This window comes from Belonocnema kinseyi, chromosome 9, assembly GCF_010883055.1.
Source record: "Belonocnema kinseyi isolate 2016_QV_RU_SX_M_011 chromosome 9, B_treatae_v1, whole genome shotgun sequence".
Classification (NCBI taxonomy): Eukaryota; Metazoa; Arthropoda; class Insecta; order Hymenoptera; family Cynipidae; genus Belonocnema; species Belonocnema kinseyi.
Genome location: NC_046665.1, coordinates 119,004,531 through 119,021,095, shown reverse-complemented (window position 1 = coordinate 119,021,095; position 16,565 = coordinate 119,004,531). Strand labels below are relative to the sequence as shown.

At 27.7% G+C, this 16,565-nt stretch overlaps 1 protein-coding gene across 1 annotated transcript in view; it reads left to right on the top strand.

Moving 5' to 3' along the window:
- Nucleotides 1-16,565, top strand: part of LOC117180722 — a 1,130,389-nt gene that overhangs the window by 1,092,643 nt on the left and 21,181 nt on the right. The window contains exon 5 of the mRNA XM_033373210.1: nucleotides 12,451-12,875. Within this exon, the coding sequence (XP_033229101.1) occupies nucleotides 12,451-12,875 (425 nt within the window). The remainder of the gene's footprint in view (nucleotides 1-12,450; nucleotides 12,876-16,565) is intronic.

Below are 16,565 nucleotides of genomic sequence, written 5' to 3'. Positions count from 1 at the left end.
AGTTGGGTAAGGCCACGGATCAATACCGCAGCCGGTCGCGCCTCTATCACGCTCAAGCTTTGACGCTCTCATCTTGTCTGAATTGGTCCTGTCGAAATTTTCCACAGCAGACTCTAAATTTTAATCAGTCAACATTTAACTGATTCAATCAGTCAAGTATATTTGGGCTAAAAAATCAGTAAATAATGTTGACCAAAAGAAATTGGTTAGATATTTGAAAATGGCTGATTTCCCTATTTGGCTTGAAAATACAACAATTTTGGTAGAAAATTAAATTATTTTATTATTTTGATTTAAGTTTTGTTTTTTAATTAAAATTTAACCATTCTATTTTTAGATGAAAAATCGTTTTTTTTTGTTTTTTTTTAAATTTAACTATTTCATTTTTGGTTGCAAATTGATAGCTTTTAGTTAAAAGTTCAAGTTTATTATTAAAAAACAAGTTTTCAATTAAAAATTCAACTTTTGTGTAGAAAGTTTGCCCTTTTGGCTTCAAAATTCCACTATTGAAAATTTTTTAGTTGCAAGTTAAAGTATTTGTTGAAAATTATTTTTGTGTAAAAATTAAACTGTATAATAGAAAATTCTTATATTTTTGCTTAACAATTCTACTCTTTTGTTGAAAATCAATATTTTTTAGTTGGAAATTCTACTTTTCCTTAGAAAATTTGCATTTTGGGCTTGAAAATTCAACTTTTCGGTTGAAATTTTTGTTTCTCATGACTGAAAACTATTTTTAGTTTTAAAAAATTCAACTATTTGGTTGAAAATTAAACTTTATTGTTAAAATTTTCTTTTTTATAAAACTAATTTTTTTAACTGAAAATTGAATTTCTTCATTTTTAATTGAAAATTTACCTTTTTTAGTTGCAAATTCAACAATTTATTTGGTTGAAAATTCTTTGTTTTTTTTTTAAATTGAAAATTAGGTTTTTTTAAACTAAAATTTAAAAATTATATTCGTGGCTGAAGATTCAAGTACTTCATTAAAAAATCGTCTGTTTTTAGTGGTAAATTAATTTTTTTAACAGAAAATTTCACCTCCATTTTCGGTTCCAAATTGATAGTTTTTAGTTGAAATTTCAACATTTTGGATTTAAATTAATTTTTCAATTAAAAATTGAACTTTTTTGTAGATAATTCGCCTTTTGGCTTGGAAATTTAACGATTTTTTTTTAATTTTAAATAATGTTTTGTTTTTTAATTAAAATTTAACGAATTTATTTTCGATCGAAAAATAGTTTATTTTCTTGATTTCTTTAAGGATTTCTTTAATTAAAAATTAATTTTTGGAAAAGAAATTTTAATAATTTTATTTATTTGTGAAAAAGAATGGTTTTTAATTGAAAATTCAATTATATTGATGAGAATTGACCTTTTTGTTAAATTCTACTGTTTTGCAGAAAATTCAACCTTTGGGTTAAAAATGAACTTTTTAATTAAAAAGCCAACTATTTTGGTAGGTGGTTTGTTTTTTGGCTTAAAAATTCAACAATTTTAGTAGAAAATTTAACTATTTTATTGAACATTCATCGTTTTCTAATTCAATTTTTTTTCAAGATCTTTTATATTTTTGATTAAAAATGCATATATTTGGTTGATAATTAATGTTTGAAAACTAAAAATTTAACTACTTTATTTTTGGTTAAAAAAAGAGTGCTTTTGCTTGAAAATTCAAGTATTCAATGAAAACTGCCCTTTTAAACAAATTAAACTATTATAGAAAATTCGTCTTTTTCGCTTGAAAATTCAAATATTTTGTTGAGTTTTTTTTTTAAATTAGGTTTTGTTTATTTGTTTATAAATTTTTTTTTGGGTGGAAAATTTGTTAAACATTTAGTTTTTTCAATTAGAATAACATTTTTTGTTTAAATGAACTGTTTTACAGGAAATTCAACTATTTAAAAATGAACTTTTTATATTAAAATTAGACAGCTTGCCTTTTTGACTTCATAATTGAACTTTTTGATTGCACATTCATTTTTTTCTAATTCAATTATTTTCAAAACTTCTATTTTTTGTTAAAAATGTATATGTCTTGTTGAAAATTAATTTTTGTAACCTGAAAATTTATCTACTTAATTTGCGATTAAAAGTTGATCCCTGTTATCTGAAAAATCAACTATTTGATGGAAAAGTAATTTTTTTATTTGAAAATAACTATTTTCGATTTGAAGATTCAACTTTTTTTCAGAAAATTGGCATTTTTTGCTTGAAAATTCAACTACAGTGAAACCCTTCAATAGCCCTTCCGAGAATTGACGCTGTGCGGTCTGGGCTATAACGAGTTAGTTCCCACCCACCGTCAGCCCAAAATCGGCGCTATAGAAGAGTTTCACTGTATTTGGTTAAAATTTTAGTTTCGATCAAAAAAATTTTTTAGTAGAAAAACAACTTTTGAGTTGAAAGTTGAACCGTAGCATTAAAAAGTCATTTTTCTTGTTGAAAATTAATTTTTTTTTAACTAAAAATTGAAATAACTGTTTCAAAAAGTATCTTTTGACTGATTTGTCAGTCGTCGACTCCGCCTTATTTGAATCAATAAATTTTTTTCTTCTTTTGCCAATAAAATTAGGTTTAAACTGTTTATTTTAGAGGTGTGTTTCTTTTTGTCGTTGTAAACTGATATTTTGTAACTCGTTAGAAACAAAAATTCAACTGTTCGGTTGAAATTTTTGTTCCTTATGACTGAAAACTATTTTTTGGTAAAAAAATTCAACTATTTGGTTGAAAATTAAACTTTATTGTTAAAAATTCCTCTTTTATAAAACTAATTTTTTTAACTGAAAATTTAATTTCGGAATTTTTAATTGAAAGTTTACATTTTTTAGTTGCAAATTCATCAATTTATTTTGTTGAAAATTCGTTTTTTTTTTAATTAAAAATTAGGTTTAGGATATTTTGAACTCGTTAGAAACCAAAATTCAACTATTTGGTTGAAAATTAAACTTTATTGTTAAAAATTCCTTTTTTATAAAACTAATTTTTTTAACTGAAAATTTAATTTCGGAATTTTTAATTGAAAGTTTACCTTTTTTAGTTGCAAATTCATCAATTTATTTGGTTGAAAATTCGTTTTTTTTTTTAATTAAAAATTAGGTTTAGGATATTTTGCAACTCGTTAGAAACCAAAATTAAACTATTTGGTTGAAAATTAAACTTTATTGTTAAAAATTCCTTTTTTATAAAACTACTTTTTTTAACTGAAAATTTAATTTCTGCATTTTTAATTGAAAGTTTACCTTTTTTAGTTGCAAATTCATCAACTTATTTGGTAGAAAATTTTTTTTTTTTTAAATTAAAAATTAGGTTTAGGATATTTTGTAAATCGTTAGAAACCAAAATTCAACTGTTCGGTTGAAATTTTTGTTCCTCATGACTGAAAACTATTTTTTGGTAAAAAAATTCAACTATTTGGTTGAAAATTAAACTTTATTGTTGAAAATTCCTTTTTTATAAAACTAATTTTTTTAACTGAAAATTTAATTTCGGAATTTTTAATTGAAAGTTTACATTTTTTAGTTGCAAATTCGTCAATTTATTTTGTTGAAAATTCGTTTTTTTTTTTAAATTAAAAATTAGGTTTAGGATATTTTGCAACTCGTTAGAAACCGAAATTCAACTATTTGATTGAAAATTAAACTTTATTGTTGAAAATTTCTTTTTTATAAAACTAATTTTTTTAACTGAAAATTTAATTTCGGAATTTTTAATTGAAAGTTTACCTATTTTAGGTGCAAATTCATCAATTTATTTTGTTGAAAATTCGTTGTTTTTTTTAAATTAAAAATTTGGTTTAGGATATTTTGTAACTCGTTAGAAACCAACTCCCTGAAACGAAACCTTTGACGCTAAACTCGGAGATAAAACTGTATAGACTGCATTCTGCAAAGTACTGAATAGATTTTTTTTCTGACGATTATAGTTACGTAGAAAAGTCGAGGCAAACTTGAAAGGGAAGTGTGGAAACTAGATATCTACTGGGTGACACCCATTTCGCATAAGTACGCGAAATGACGCGAAAGCTCGACTCAGCAATTGCGTTAGTTCAGCATTTATATCCGCCTACCTCCACAAAATTCGACATTTACGATCACATTACGTAATCTCTGCTGATGTTGGCCAGAAACTACAATTTACTTCATCAAGTTCCAAAGTTATTTGAAAACACTGGAAAATTTATATGACCAAACATTTGATATTATTTAACTTGATAGGAAATTAAATTGAATAGTCTATTTCAAAAGGCGACCTCGTGCTTTATTTTAACGGGAAAATTCCAGGTCATTTCTTGGTTCATTCTAGTTAATTTTGCAGAAATTTTCAGTAAGTTTAGGTATTTTGGTGTAATCTGACTTTGTTAAGCTCTTCACCCCGGGTGATTGCTAGAGAGACTGATCAGCCACCTCTGTCGGAGCGGTATTGCGGAATTAACGTGAAAGTTTTTTTTTTTTTAATTCGAAATATTTGTTTGAAAATCTTTTAATTTTTTGTTGAAAATTTTTTTTTTCAACTAAAATTAAACTAATTATATTTTTGATTTAAAAATATTTTGTTTCTTTGAATATTATACTAAAAATATAACTATTACATTTTTGGTTAAAAATTGATCAATCTAGTTAAAAGTTCAACTATTTTATTAAAAGATCATATATCTTGTTGAAAATTTAACTTTTTCGTAGAAAATTCATCTTCTTTGTTGAAAATTCGTCGTTTTTGGTTAAAAATGTAACTTTCTAGATGGAAATTAATTTTTTTGGAAATTCTAATTTTTAGGTTGAAAATTCAAATTTTTTCTAGAAAATTCATCTTTTGGTTTGAAAATTCAAGAATTTGATGGAAAATTAAATTATTTAATAAAAATTAATTTTTTTCTAAATACACACTTAGTTAAAAATGCAACTGTATTGTTGTAAATCAATTTTTTGTTGAAAATTCTAATTTTCGAGGTGAAAATTAAAATTTTTTCTAGAAAAATTGGATTTTCGCTTTAAAATTTAAGAATTTGATAAAAAATTAAATTATTCAATGAGACTTTAAATTTTAATTAAAAAATTTTTTTTTAATACAACTGTTTGGTTTAAATTAATTTTTTGTCGGAAAATTCTAATTTTAGAGTTGAAAATTAAAGTTTTTTCTTAAAAATTCGTCTTTTGTCTTAAACATTCAAAAATTTGATAGAAAATTAAATTATTTCGTGAAAATCAACTTTTTTGTTGAAAATTCAGACCTTTGGTTAAAAATTAAACTATTTTTTTATAAAATTCGTCTTTTGGCTTTAATATTTAAGGATTTGATAGAAAATTAAATTTTTTAATAAAAATGTTTCTTTTTATCGAAAATTCACAATATTAGTTAAAAGTGCAGCTGTTTGGTTGTAAATTACTTTTTTCTCGTAAAATCTAATTTTCAGGTTGAAAATTCAAATGTTTTCTAGAAAATGTTAGAAAATTCAAGAATTTGATAGAAAATTAAATTATTTAATGAAAATTAATTTTTTTCTAAATACACACTTTTAGTTAAAAATGCAACTGTATAGTTGTAAATCAATTTTTTGTTGAAAATTCTAATTTTCGAGGTGAAAATTAAAATTTTTTCTAGAAAAATCGGCTTTTGGCTTTAAAATTTAAGAATTTGATAAAAAATTAAATTATTAAATGAGACTTTAAATTTTAATTTAAAAAAATTTTTTTAATACAATTGTTTGGTTTTAAATTAATTTTTTGTCGGAAAATTCTAATTTTAGAGTTGAAAATTAAAGTTTTTTCTTAAAAATTCGTCTTTTGTCTTAAACATTCAAGAATTTGATAGAAAATTAAATTATTTCGTGAAAATCAACTTTTTTGTTGAAAATTAAGACTTTTCGTTGAAAATTAAACTATTTTTTTAGAAAATTCGTCTTTTGGCTTTAATATTTAAGGATTTGATAAAAAATTAAAGTTTTTAATAAAAATTTTGATTTTTATTGAAAATTCACACTATTAGTTAAAAGTGCAGCTGTTTGGTTGTAAATTACTTTTTTCTCGTAAAATCTAATTTTCAGGTTGAAAATTCAAATGTTTTCTAGAAAATGTTAGAAAATTCAAGAATTTGATAGAAAAATAAATTATTTAATGAAAATTAATTATTTAATCAAAATTTTTTTTTCCAAATGCACTCTTTTAGTTAAAAATGCATATGTTTAGTTGTAAATTAACTGTTTGTTGAAAATTGTAATTTTCGAGTTGAAAATTAAAGTTTTTTCTTAAAAATTCGTCTTTTGTCTTAAACATTCTAAAATTTGATAGAAAATTAAATTATTTCATGAAAATCAACTTTTTTGTTGAAAATTCAGACCTTTGGTTAAAAATTAAACTATTTTTTAAAAAATTCGTCTCTTGGCTTTAATGTTTAAGGATTTGATGGAAAATTAAAGTTTTTAATACAAAATTTTATTTTTATTGAAAATTCACACTATTATTTAAAAGTGCAGCTATCTGGTTGTAAATTACTTTTTTTCGTACAATCTAATTTTCAGGTTGAAAATTCAAATATTTTCTAGCAAATTCATCTTTTGGCTTAAAAAAGAAAGAATTTGATAAAAAATTAAATAATTTAATGAAATTCAAATTTTTTTGAAAATTCACACTTTTGATTAAGAATGCAACTGTATGGTTTGTAAATCAATTTTTTTGTTGAAAATTGAACTATTGTTTAGAAAATTCGTCTTTTGGTTTGAAAATTTAAGAATTTGATAGAAAATTAAATTACTTAATAAAAAGTAAGTTTGTATTGAAAATTAACACTTTTGGTTAAAAGTGTAACTGTTTGGTTGTAAATTAATTTTTTGACGAAAATTCCAATTTTCGGGTTGAAAATTAATCTATTTTGTAGAAAAATCGACTTTTGGCTTTAAAATTAGAGAATTTGATAGAAAATTAAATAATTTCGTGAAAATAAACTTTTTTGTTGAAAATTCACACTTTTGGTTGAAAATTTAACTATTTGGTTAGAAATAAATCTTCTTTATTGAAAATTAATCCTTTTTGGTTAAAAATACAAATGTTTGGTTTTCAATTAATTTTGTTGTAAATTCTAATTTTTGTTATCAAAATTTTTTTTTAATATCTATTCCATTTTTAGTTAAAAATTGACACTTTATAATTCAAAAATTAAGGTTTTTTTTAAATCATATTTTTTTATTGTAAATTAATTTTGTTGTTGAAAATTCAACTATTTGTTAGAAAAATCGTCTTTGGTCTTAAAAATTTAAGAATTTAAGAGAATTAACTTTTTTGCTCAAAATGTTTACTTTTGTTTAAAAATTAATTTGTTCTTTTTTTGAAAATTTAACTGTTTTGTAGCAACTTCGTCTTTTGGCTCAAAAAATCAAGAATTTGTTAGAAAATTAAAATGTTCCAAGAAAATTAAATTTTTTCTTGAAAATTCATACTTTTGGCCGAAAGTCAATATTTTTTGTTAAAAATTCAACTACTCGGTTAAAAGTTAAAGTAATTAATTACAAATTAATTTTTTTAGATTCTCCTCTTGGGTCAAAAGATGAAATATTTTGTTCAAAATTCATGTATATTGTTGAAAATTAATTTTTTTGTTTAGAAAATTAATCTTCTTTGCTGATAATTAAAATTTTCGGATTAAAAATTCAATTATTTTGTATGAAATTGGTATTTTAGTTTAAAAAATTAAAAATTGGGCAGAAAATTAAAATATTTCGTGAAAATTACATTTTTTTGTTGAAATTTAAACTATTTGGTTGAAAGTCAATATTTATTAACTACTTGGCTGAAAGTTGAAGTTATTCATTAAAAATTTATCTCTTTCAAAAATTTCCTCTTCGGTGAAAAAATGAAATATTTTGTGGAAAATTCGTTTATTTTTTGTTTAAAAATTATATTGATTGAAAATTCAACTATTTGGTTATCCAATAACTTTTTTTAAATAAAAATTCGTTTCTGTTAAAAAAATCAACTATTTCGTGGATATGGTTATTTACTTAAAAAGCTTAGAGGTTTCCAACCTGGCGTATCGCGAAAATTTCAGTGGCGTCTGGTTGTTGTCAGGTTCCGGTGCCGGAGACCGGACTAGGATCCGGTCGATTTTGTCCACCCTGCGATACAAGTCCGGAACCGGAAAAGGCGACATTTACGTTAAAATACAACACGAGGTCGTTCCTTGAAACAGATTCAATTCAATTTTCTGCTTAATTAAACTGAATCAAATGTTTATTTCTAGAAAAATTTATTTTTGCCAAAAAATAGAGTTTTCAACAAAATAATTAAAATTTAATTTTAAATGATTTTATTTTTTAATAAAAAACCGTTTTTATATATTTAAGTTCGTGGGTAAACGAGAAAAAGGGGAAATAGGAACTTTTATCATTTATAGACTGAAGAATAATATTTTAAATAAACAATAAAGTTTATTTTTAATACCTAAAAAATATTTAGTTTAAAAATTGGGTCAAGAATCTTCCTCTGGATCTCAGAACGTCTTTTTGCTAAAATTTTCAGTGCAATGCCCTGAAGTTAATGCCTTATAATTTAAAAGCTTTTAGGATTATCCTTTCCTGTTACGCACCATCCCATTCAAAGTTAATTCTGTCCTCTAGATTCTAGATTGACTATAAAGATTCTGCTTTAGAAATTCAGAATATCCATTTACGAATCTTTCAAGTTCAATGACCGAGTGTTATCAATATTTTTAGATATCAGTTATTTAATTTAAACAATAATTTCTTTATTGATCAGGGTAATTAATTAATTTTTGTTAAACATTAAATATTGTCGAATACTGGTTTATTATTTGTTTGGGAAACGAGAAAAAATCTAACTCAGTCCGGATATGAACCGGGAGCACCACTATATGTGAATGGGGCGTTAAACAACTAGGCCAACACGCTCCATTCGTATAGTGGCATTCGGGGTTCAAATCCAGACTGAGGTGGATTTTTTTTCTCTTTTTTTTTCCAAAAATAATAGACTCGGCATCGGCATTATTTAATATATACCATCGGAAATCGGTTATTTATTATTTTAGTGCTTTAAATATTACAAAAGAAACCAATTAAAAACCTATGAAAGTGTTATGGAATTTCATTTTAAACCTTGATCTTTTGTAATAATTTTTATTATTTATTTAATTGGGCATGAGAAATTAAATAAAGATTTTTTTATTTTAAGATTTTTTTTTTAAATAAAAATTTAACTAGGCCATTCAAGGTAGACAATTGATTGTTTCTAGTTGAATAGGGTCTACTTTATCAACAATTAATTTTATTACTGGAAGATTTAACTATTTTGTTAAAGATTGTTTTTTTTTCGCCGAAAATTAATTTTGTTAACTGAAAATTTTTGTTTAAAAATTGATATTTTTTAATTGAAAATTCATCTATTTTGATCAAAATTCGTATTTTTTTTTTGATATAAAAGTAATGATCTTGATTTAAAATTAATATTTTTTGGTAATTAGAAAATGTATCTTCTTGATTGAAAATTCAATTACATGGTTGCAAATTGATCTACTTTATTACAAATTAATTTGATTAGATGAAGATCGAACTATTTTGTGGAAAATTCGTTTTTTGTTTTGTTTGTTGAAACTTACGTTTCTTAACTGAAAGTGTTTTTTTTTTGTTGAAGATTTAATTATTTTGTTGAAATTTTGTTTTCATTTAATATCAATTTTGTAATTGAAAATTTGACTATTCAAGTTTAGGTAGATAATAAATGAATTTTTTAACAGAATATTTAATTAAAATCAATATATTTTGTTGAAACTTTGTCTATCACGGTAAATAATTATCGAAATTTAATCTTTTTTTTTTATTAAAAATGCAACTATTTGGTTGAAAATGAAGCATTTGTTTTGTTTCAGGATGCAATTATTTCGTTGAAAATTAATTTTTCTGTTCAAAATTGAACTATTTTGTTAAACAAATTTTTTACATTTTTTAAATCTTAATGTGACTATTTCATTTTTGGTTGAAAATTGATCTTTTTTGAGTGAAAAATTAAATTATTTGGTTGAAAATTTATGTATTTTGTTAAAAACTTGTCCTTTCCGTTAAAAAATTAATCGTTTTGGTTAAAAATTATTCTATTTAAAAAAATATTATTTTGTTGTTCAGTTCAATTTTAATTGAAAACTTTTTTTTTTAATATTTATATTTTTTAGTAGAAAATTCAACTTCTTGATTGAAAATTAACCTTCTTTTTTAGAAACTACTTTTTTCGTTAAATATTAATGATTTCCACTAAAAATTTAACTATTCCATTTTTGATTAAAAATTTTATCTTTTAGTAGCAAATTTGACTACTTGCTTAAAAGTTGAGCTACTTTGTTAAAACTCAAATTTTTTGTTTAAAGATAAATCATTTGATTTAAAAACCTTTTTTTGTAATTATTAATGGTTTTGACTAAAAATTCAACTACTTAATTTTTAATTTATCTTTTATAGTAGAAAATTCAATTACTTATTGGAAAGTTGAACTGTTTTTTAAAAAAAAATTTTGATTTTCAAAGTAAGTTTAACTATTCCATTTTTGATTGAAAATTCATCTTTTTTAGTCGCAAATTCAACTACTAGCTTAAAAGTTGAACTGCTTGAATAAACCCAATTTTTTGTTTAAATATTCATCATTTGAGTTGAAAATTCTTTTTCTTGTGTGTGAAAAGTAATGGTTTTAACAGAAAATGTAACTATTCCATTGTTGGTTAAAAAAAATATATTTTTCAGTAAAAAAAACTCTTTTTCACTTTGTAGCTTAAATTAGTCTCCTTTCAAACCATTTTCAACTACACTTGGCTGTGGCCACTCTGACTTATGAATATAAGTCGCTGGGAAAAAATTTCGAAAGAATTATAAATAAATATTATATAAGTTAACATTAACTCGACCTGGAAAATCAACCGAAGTAAAAATGAGACCTATTCTAGTTCTACCAAGTTAACACGAGTATGTAGAGATTGTTATAGAACTAAAGCGATCGATGTGAGCTTTACTTCGGAAGTGTAAAGTTCAAGCGGAAGTGGAGCAAATGGCCCTAGGGGCCGATAGGAATGTAGGCAACGTTCGTTGACCGGCAGTTTATCGATTGCATTTGTTCAGGATATTGACATGCCTCGGAGTGTACCTCCTTCTCTTTAATTTAATCCCATCCAATCGTCTCCATTCTCCCAGAACAGAAGGCATTTCGTCGACCAAAGTCGAAATTTATGAAAAGGTAGATCTGATCTTATGGAACGACAGGTATTGGCCTCTCTCGTGCCCAAGGCTAAAACTTTACATACGAGTCTGTTAGTTAGTCATCTCTTTAAGACGATCCTTTTTCTTGTCCTTTAAATCCTACCATTATTCCATTCTGAACTTCAACGCAAAAAAAAAACTGAATTCACAATTTTTTGTTAACAAAATTAAAAGAAATAGAGGAAAGCAGGTAATAGACGGGATGAGAAGGGAAAATCCAATGTATGTTAATACCTACATTTTAGGGAAGGTGGGATGCAGAGTTTGGCAATGCGAGGCAAAGCGAGAAAGTAGGTACATGCGTGCGAGGCGAGACGAGACAAAGCGAGGTAGGAGAGGCGATAAGAGCGAGCGCTCTGAAATATGAGGTGTGGTTAGTTTTGAGAAAATTTGAAAAAAATGAAAGTGTGAGCAAGTCAATTTTTTAAGGCTGAAAAAAAGTTTATCTGTCCATTATTGAATTAGAGAATAGGTTAGCTTGAGTATGATGATAATTAGGTAAACAGCGAAATAAAAAGGATGTTATAAAGATTTAAAAGGACGGAGGTCATGAAGAAGAAATAAAACCTCACTAAGAAAAGATTACCGAACATTTTTTTCTGACCTCTTTCCTTTCTGCCGTCTACAGTTAGGAAAGTCATACGCGTTTCATCACCAGCGTTAGCAAACGTTTTGCTAAGGTTACACGTTTATTCTACGAAAGAGTATCACAATTCACAACCATCACGACGATTTCTTTACAGACCGTGACTAATTCTGTAAACCTCTTGACGCGTTTTCATCAGGATCAGAAAGACGATAAGGGACTTGCAAGAGTCACTGGACCGCGGCAGCTGCCGCTACTTTAACACAGTTTCCTCTCTAAAAATAAATCCTAAAACCCTTTTCTGTTTTAGGTTAAGATTATTTTCCCAAGCTCCTTAAATTTCAGGTATAGCAATTATTAAAAAATATTTTTTTTGTCTTTTCATTTGAAGCATTTTAGCTTCTGCGCATCGCAAACCCTCTTGCAAGAAACCCTATCAGTATGCCTCTATCGGAGACTCTCATACTAACCTTAACGCGCGAAATTCAAATTCTAAAATAAAAAATGAAATATTTTATCTGAAGAAGCCCAACTTTCCATGACATATTGAAGATTCTAGTAAGAAGTTAGTTCGAAAAATCGAACAAATGTTTAATTTTTAAAAATTGGTCTGTTGCAGGTACATCAATAGTCTACGTTGCGTGAGCGGTGACGCGAACCGTGGCAGCGGTACAACCGGTGGTGCAACCGGATTGTTACGTGGAATTCGTAGCCGCGGAGGCGGCGGCGGGGGAGGAGGGGGCGGGGTCAGCCCCGGAGGGGGAAGCCCCAGAGGGGGTAGCCCGCGACTGGGGAGCGGGGGAGTCGTTGTAACTGAGGGCGTACCAGTGCAAACAAGCAACGGTCATCATCACCTGAACGGACACGGTCACGGACACCACCATCATCATCATCACCACCCCACCACCGGTACTCGACACACTAGGCACAATAAATTAACTGTCAGCAAACAGTGCAACGAACACCGTCAACACCTCCACAATCACCGGCATCATCCCCACCGATTCCATCATCGGGGCATGAACATGGGCCAAAAAGTATCAGGTGAGCCAAAATCAGCTTGTTCAACACCCCCCCCCCTCCTCCCCTCCACCCATTCTCTCTCGCACTCCTATCTTCTCTTCTGTCCTATCCGATCCTATCGTAGCATCCCATCTACTCCTTTCCTTCCCACTCTTTACCGGCCCTCCCCTTACTGCCCCACCCACCCCTCACTTCTCATTTTATTTTAAAATATCATAAGAAATAAAATCATTCCTTTTTGAAACGCAACGTGCGCTCTCTATTATATTTCTTAATTTGAAAATTCGCGGTCAAAAGGTACTTGCGTCGACAGCGCCTCAACGGCTGAAAAGATACTCACTTGTATTAAATTCGCGATACAATTTTTTTTCACATCGAGTTCATGTCTTCGTTATTGGTAGGTTCATGGTGAGTGAAATATATGGGCATGAACCCAATAATAAGGTAGACTTCAATTTTCCTGTCAATTTGGCACTTTAGGGAAAGCAGAGTTCCAAAAAAGCAATAAAATAATTAAGTTTTTTTTAAGATATAAAAGCGGTTTTACTTGAATTATCATGAATCCTGATTCAAAATTCAAATTTCGCGCCAATTTTGAAAATAGCAACCGTGGGCATGTTGGCAATTTATGCAGGAAAGATAATTATTTGATCCTGTCTGGATTATTTGAAACGCTGAATTTTCAAGTGGGATGGGAGAAATCACAAATGTCCGCATGCTGTGGGTCAAATAGGACGAGAAGAAAGTGTATTTGGATATTATTTTCTTACTTTTGAAAAGCTATTTAATTCAATAATAAAATAATATTAATTTTTAGTTTATATCAATTTTTGGGACGGTTTACCCGCATTTTTCAACCAAAAAGCATGGGATATTTTTCAAACGCAATTTTTGGGCCTATTTAACAAACGATATTTTTTATTATTTTCCCCTCCTTTTCCAACTCGAATACATTGGGGTGATTTTTGGACCAATTTTTACCATCTTTAACAAATAAAAAATTTTAGAGTATTTTTGGACTATTTTTATCACCGTTTTCAAATCAAAAATATTAGAGTATTTTTAAAACGCGATTTTTGGAACAATTTCTCCACCTTTTACAACTCAAAAACTTTGGAGTATTTATCAATGTGATTTTTTATTCGTTTCCCCACACTTTCAAACCAACAAATATTAGGTCATTTTTCAAACACGATTTTCAAACTTTTCAACACCTTTTCCAACTCAAAAACATTAGAGTTTTTTGGCAAACGTGATTTTTGGACCAATTTCTCCACCTTTTCCAATTTAAAAACATTAAGGTATTTTTCAATCGGTTCTCCTTCTTTTCCAAAGTGAAAACATTAGGGTATTGTTCAAACGCGATTTTTTTAATCATTTTTCCCAACTGTTCCAAACCAAAAACATTTTGGTATTTTTTGGATCCATTTGCGATCACTATTAAAATCAAAAAAAGAATATCTAAATACTTCTATGGTGAAAAATAATTTTTTCCCCAGCAATTACAAATATTAATTCTCGTCCCATGCAATTGATATTATTGCTTGGCCCTTCGGCGAACGGCCATCTTGCCAGCTTACGTCACAACTTGAAATACGTAATTGGTTGTTATTTTCCGCAGCCAATCCGCGAAGTTTCCTTTACCCGCTAAAAATTCAAAACAGATACTTCAAAAAGATGAGGCAGAAAAATTTGAAATCAGTAGAAAAAGTTTCCTCAAGTAATTACATTCAATTGTTATTGCTCTTTTAATTTCACACGGAAAAAATATTGTTTCAGCGATAAAAGGAAGAAAAATTGATATTAAATATTGGGTCACATGGGACGCATGTGAGATATCGGTGTAAAATTGTAAAGAATTTCAGATCAGTTCTCAGGGATACCCGAAACGTTCTACCTGCTTCGATTCAGATTCTTCAGGTTCTTTTCCCCTTCCAAACAAGGGACCACTGGATGTAAACTGTAAAGCAAAAATAAACTGAAACCCCTTCGAACTGTGTCCTAGCCTTCTTTTTCAAAGACCCTGCTTCTTTTTGTTAAAAAATTCCTTTTTAACTTTTTGAATTTCACCTCCAAGAATTCTTAACAGGAACTTCAGAAACTTTCATCCGTTCCTTTCTTTAATGAAAGAACTCCGAGCTTCCGGGAGAATAGTTACTTATCTACTATTCAAAAGTAGATAATTCACTTAGAATGACGAGAAAGTGTGAGGTTTAAGAATGTCCCTCTTTTGAGAAATATCTTTTTTGTAATTTTATTCTGAGGGGATTATCAACTTTTAAAAATTAATTTTTTGTCTAGGTAACTGGGGTATTTTTCAAAGGCGATTTTTTGGATCAATTTCCCAAACTTTTCCAATTCAAAAACATGGGGCTATTTTTCAAACGCGATTTTTGTACAAATTTCCGTACGTTTTCCATCCAAAAAACATTGGGATATTTTTAAAACGCGTTTTTGGACTAATTAGCGCACCTTTTTCAACAAAAGCCATTGGGGTATTTTTTAAACGCGATTTCGGACTAATTATCGCACCTTTTCCAACAACAAAAAAATTGGGGTATTTTCAAAACGCGATTTTCGCATTAATTTTCCAAACTTTTACAACTGGAAAATTAGGGTATTTTTGAACGCGATTTTTGAAACAAAATTTCGTACCTTTCCCAACAACAAAAAAAAACCTTAGGTTATTTTTCAAATTCGATTTTTGGACTAATTAGCGCACCTTTTTCAACAAAAATCATGGGAGTATTTTTCGAAGGCGATATTTGGATTAATTGCCCAAACTTTTCCAACTCAAAAACATTGGGGTATTTTTAAAACGCATTTTGGACTAATTATCTCACCTTTTCCAACATACACAAACTTTGGGGTATTTTTTAGACGCGATTTTCGGATTAATTTCGCAAAAACCTTTTTAGCTGGAAAATTAAGGTATTTTTCAAGCTCTTCCAACAAAAAACCATAGTTGTATTTTTCAAATGCGATTTTTGGACTAAGTATTGCACCTTTTTCAACAAAAACCATTGGGGTATTTTTCAAAGGCGATTTTCGGATCACTTTCCCAAACTTTTTCGACTAAAAAATTGGGATATTGTTTAATCACGATTTTTGGACACACTTTCGTACCTTTATCAACGATAAAACATTGGGGTATTTTTCAAGTGCGATTTTTGGACTAATTAGCGCACCTGTTTCACCCAAAAAACATTGGGGTATTTTTCAGATGCTCACCTTTTCCAACTTAATTAAAATTTGGGCATTTTTAGGACCATTTTCCCCGCCTTTTCATCTTAAAAAATTGGGGTATTTTTCAAACGTGATTTTTCGACCAATTCTCCCACCCTTTTTAACTCTAAAACAGTGGGATATTTTTCAAATGCGACTTGTGGACCATTTTCCCGACCTTTTTCAAATAAAAAAATATTAAAGTGTGTTCGGGACCATATTCTTACCTTTTCCAACTCAAAACCATTCGAGGATTTTTAAAATGCGATTCTATGACCAATTCCCCTACTCATTCTGACTCTAGAAATTGGAGTATTTCTTAATGTGATTTTTTGTAATTTCTCTCACTTTCTCCAACTCAAAAAAAATGGTAATTTTCGTTACCACCTTTTCCAACTAAGAACTATTGGGGTATTTTTAAAATTCGATTTTGTGACCATTTTCCCACTCATTCTGACTCTAAAAATTGGGGTATTTTTTAATGTG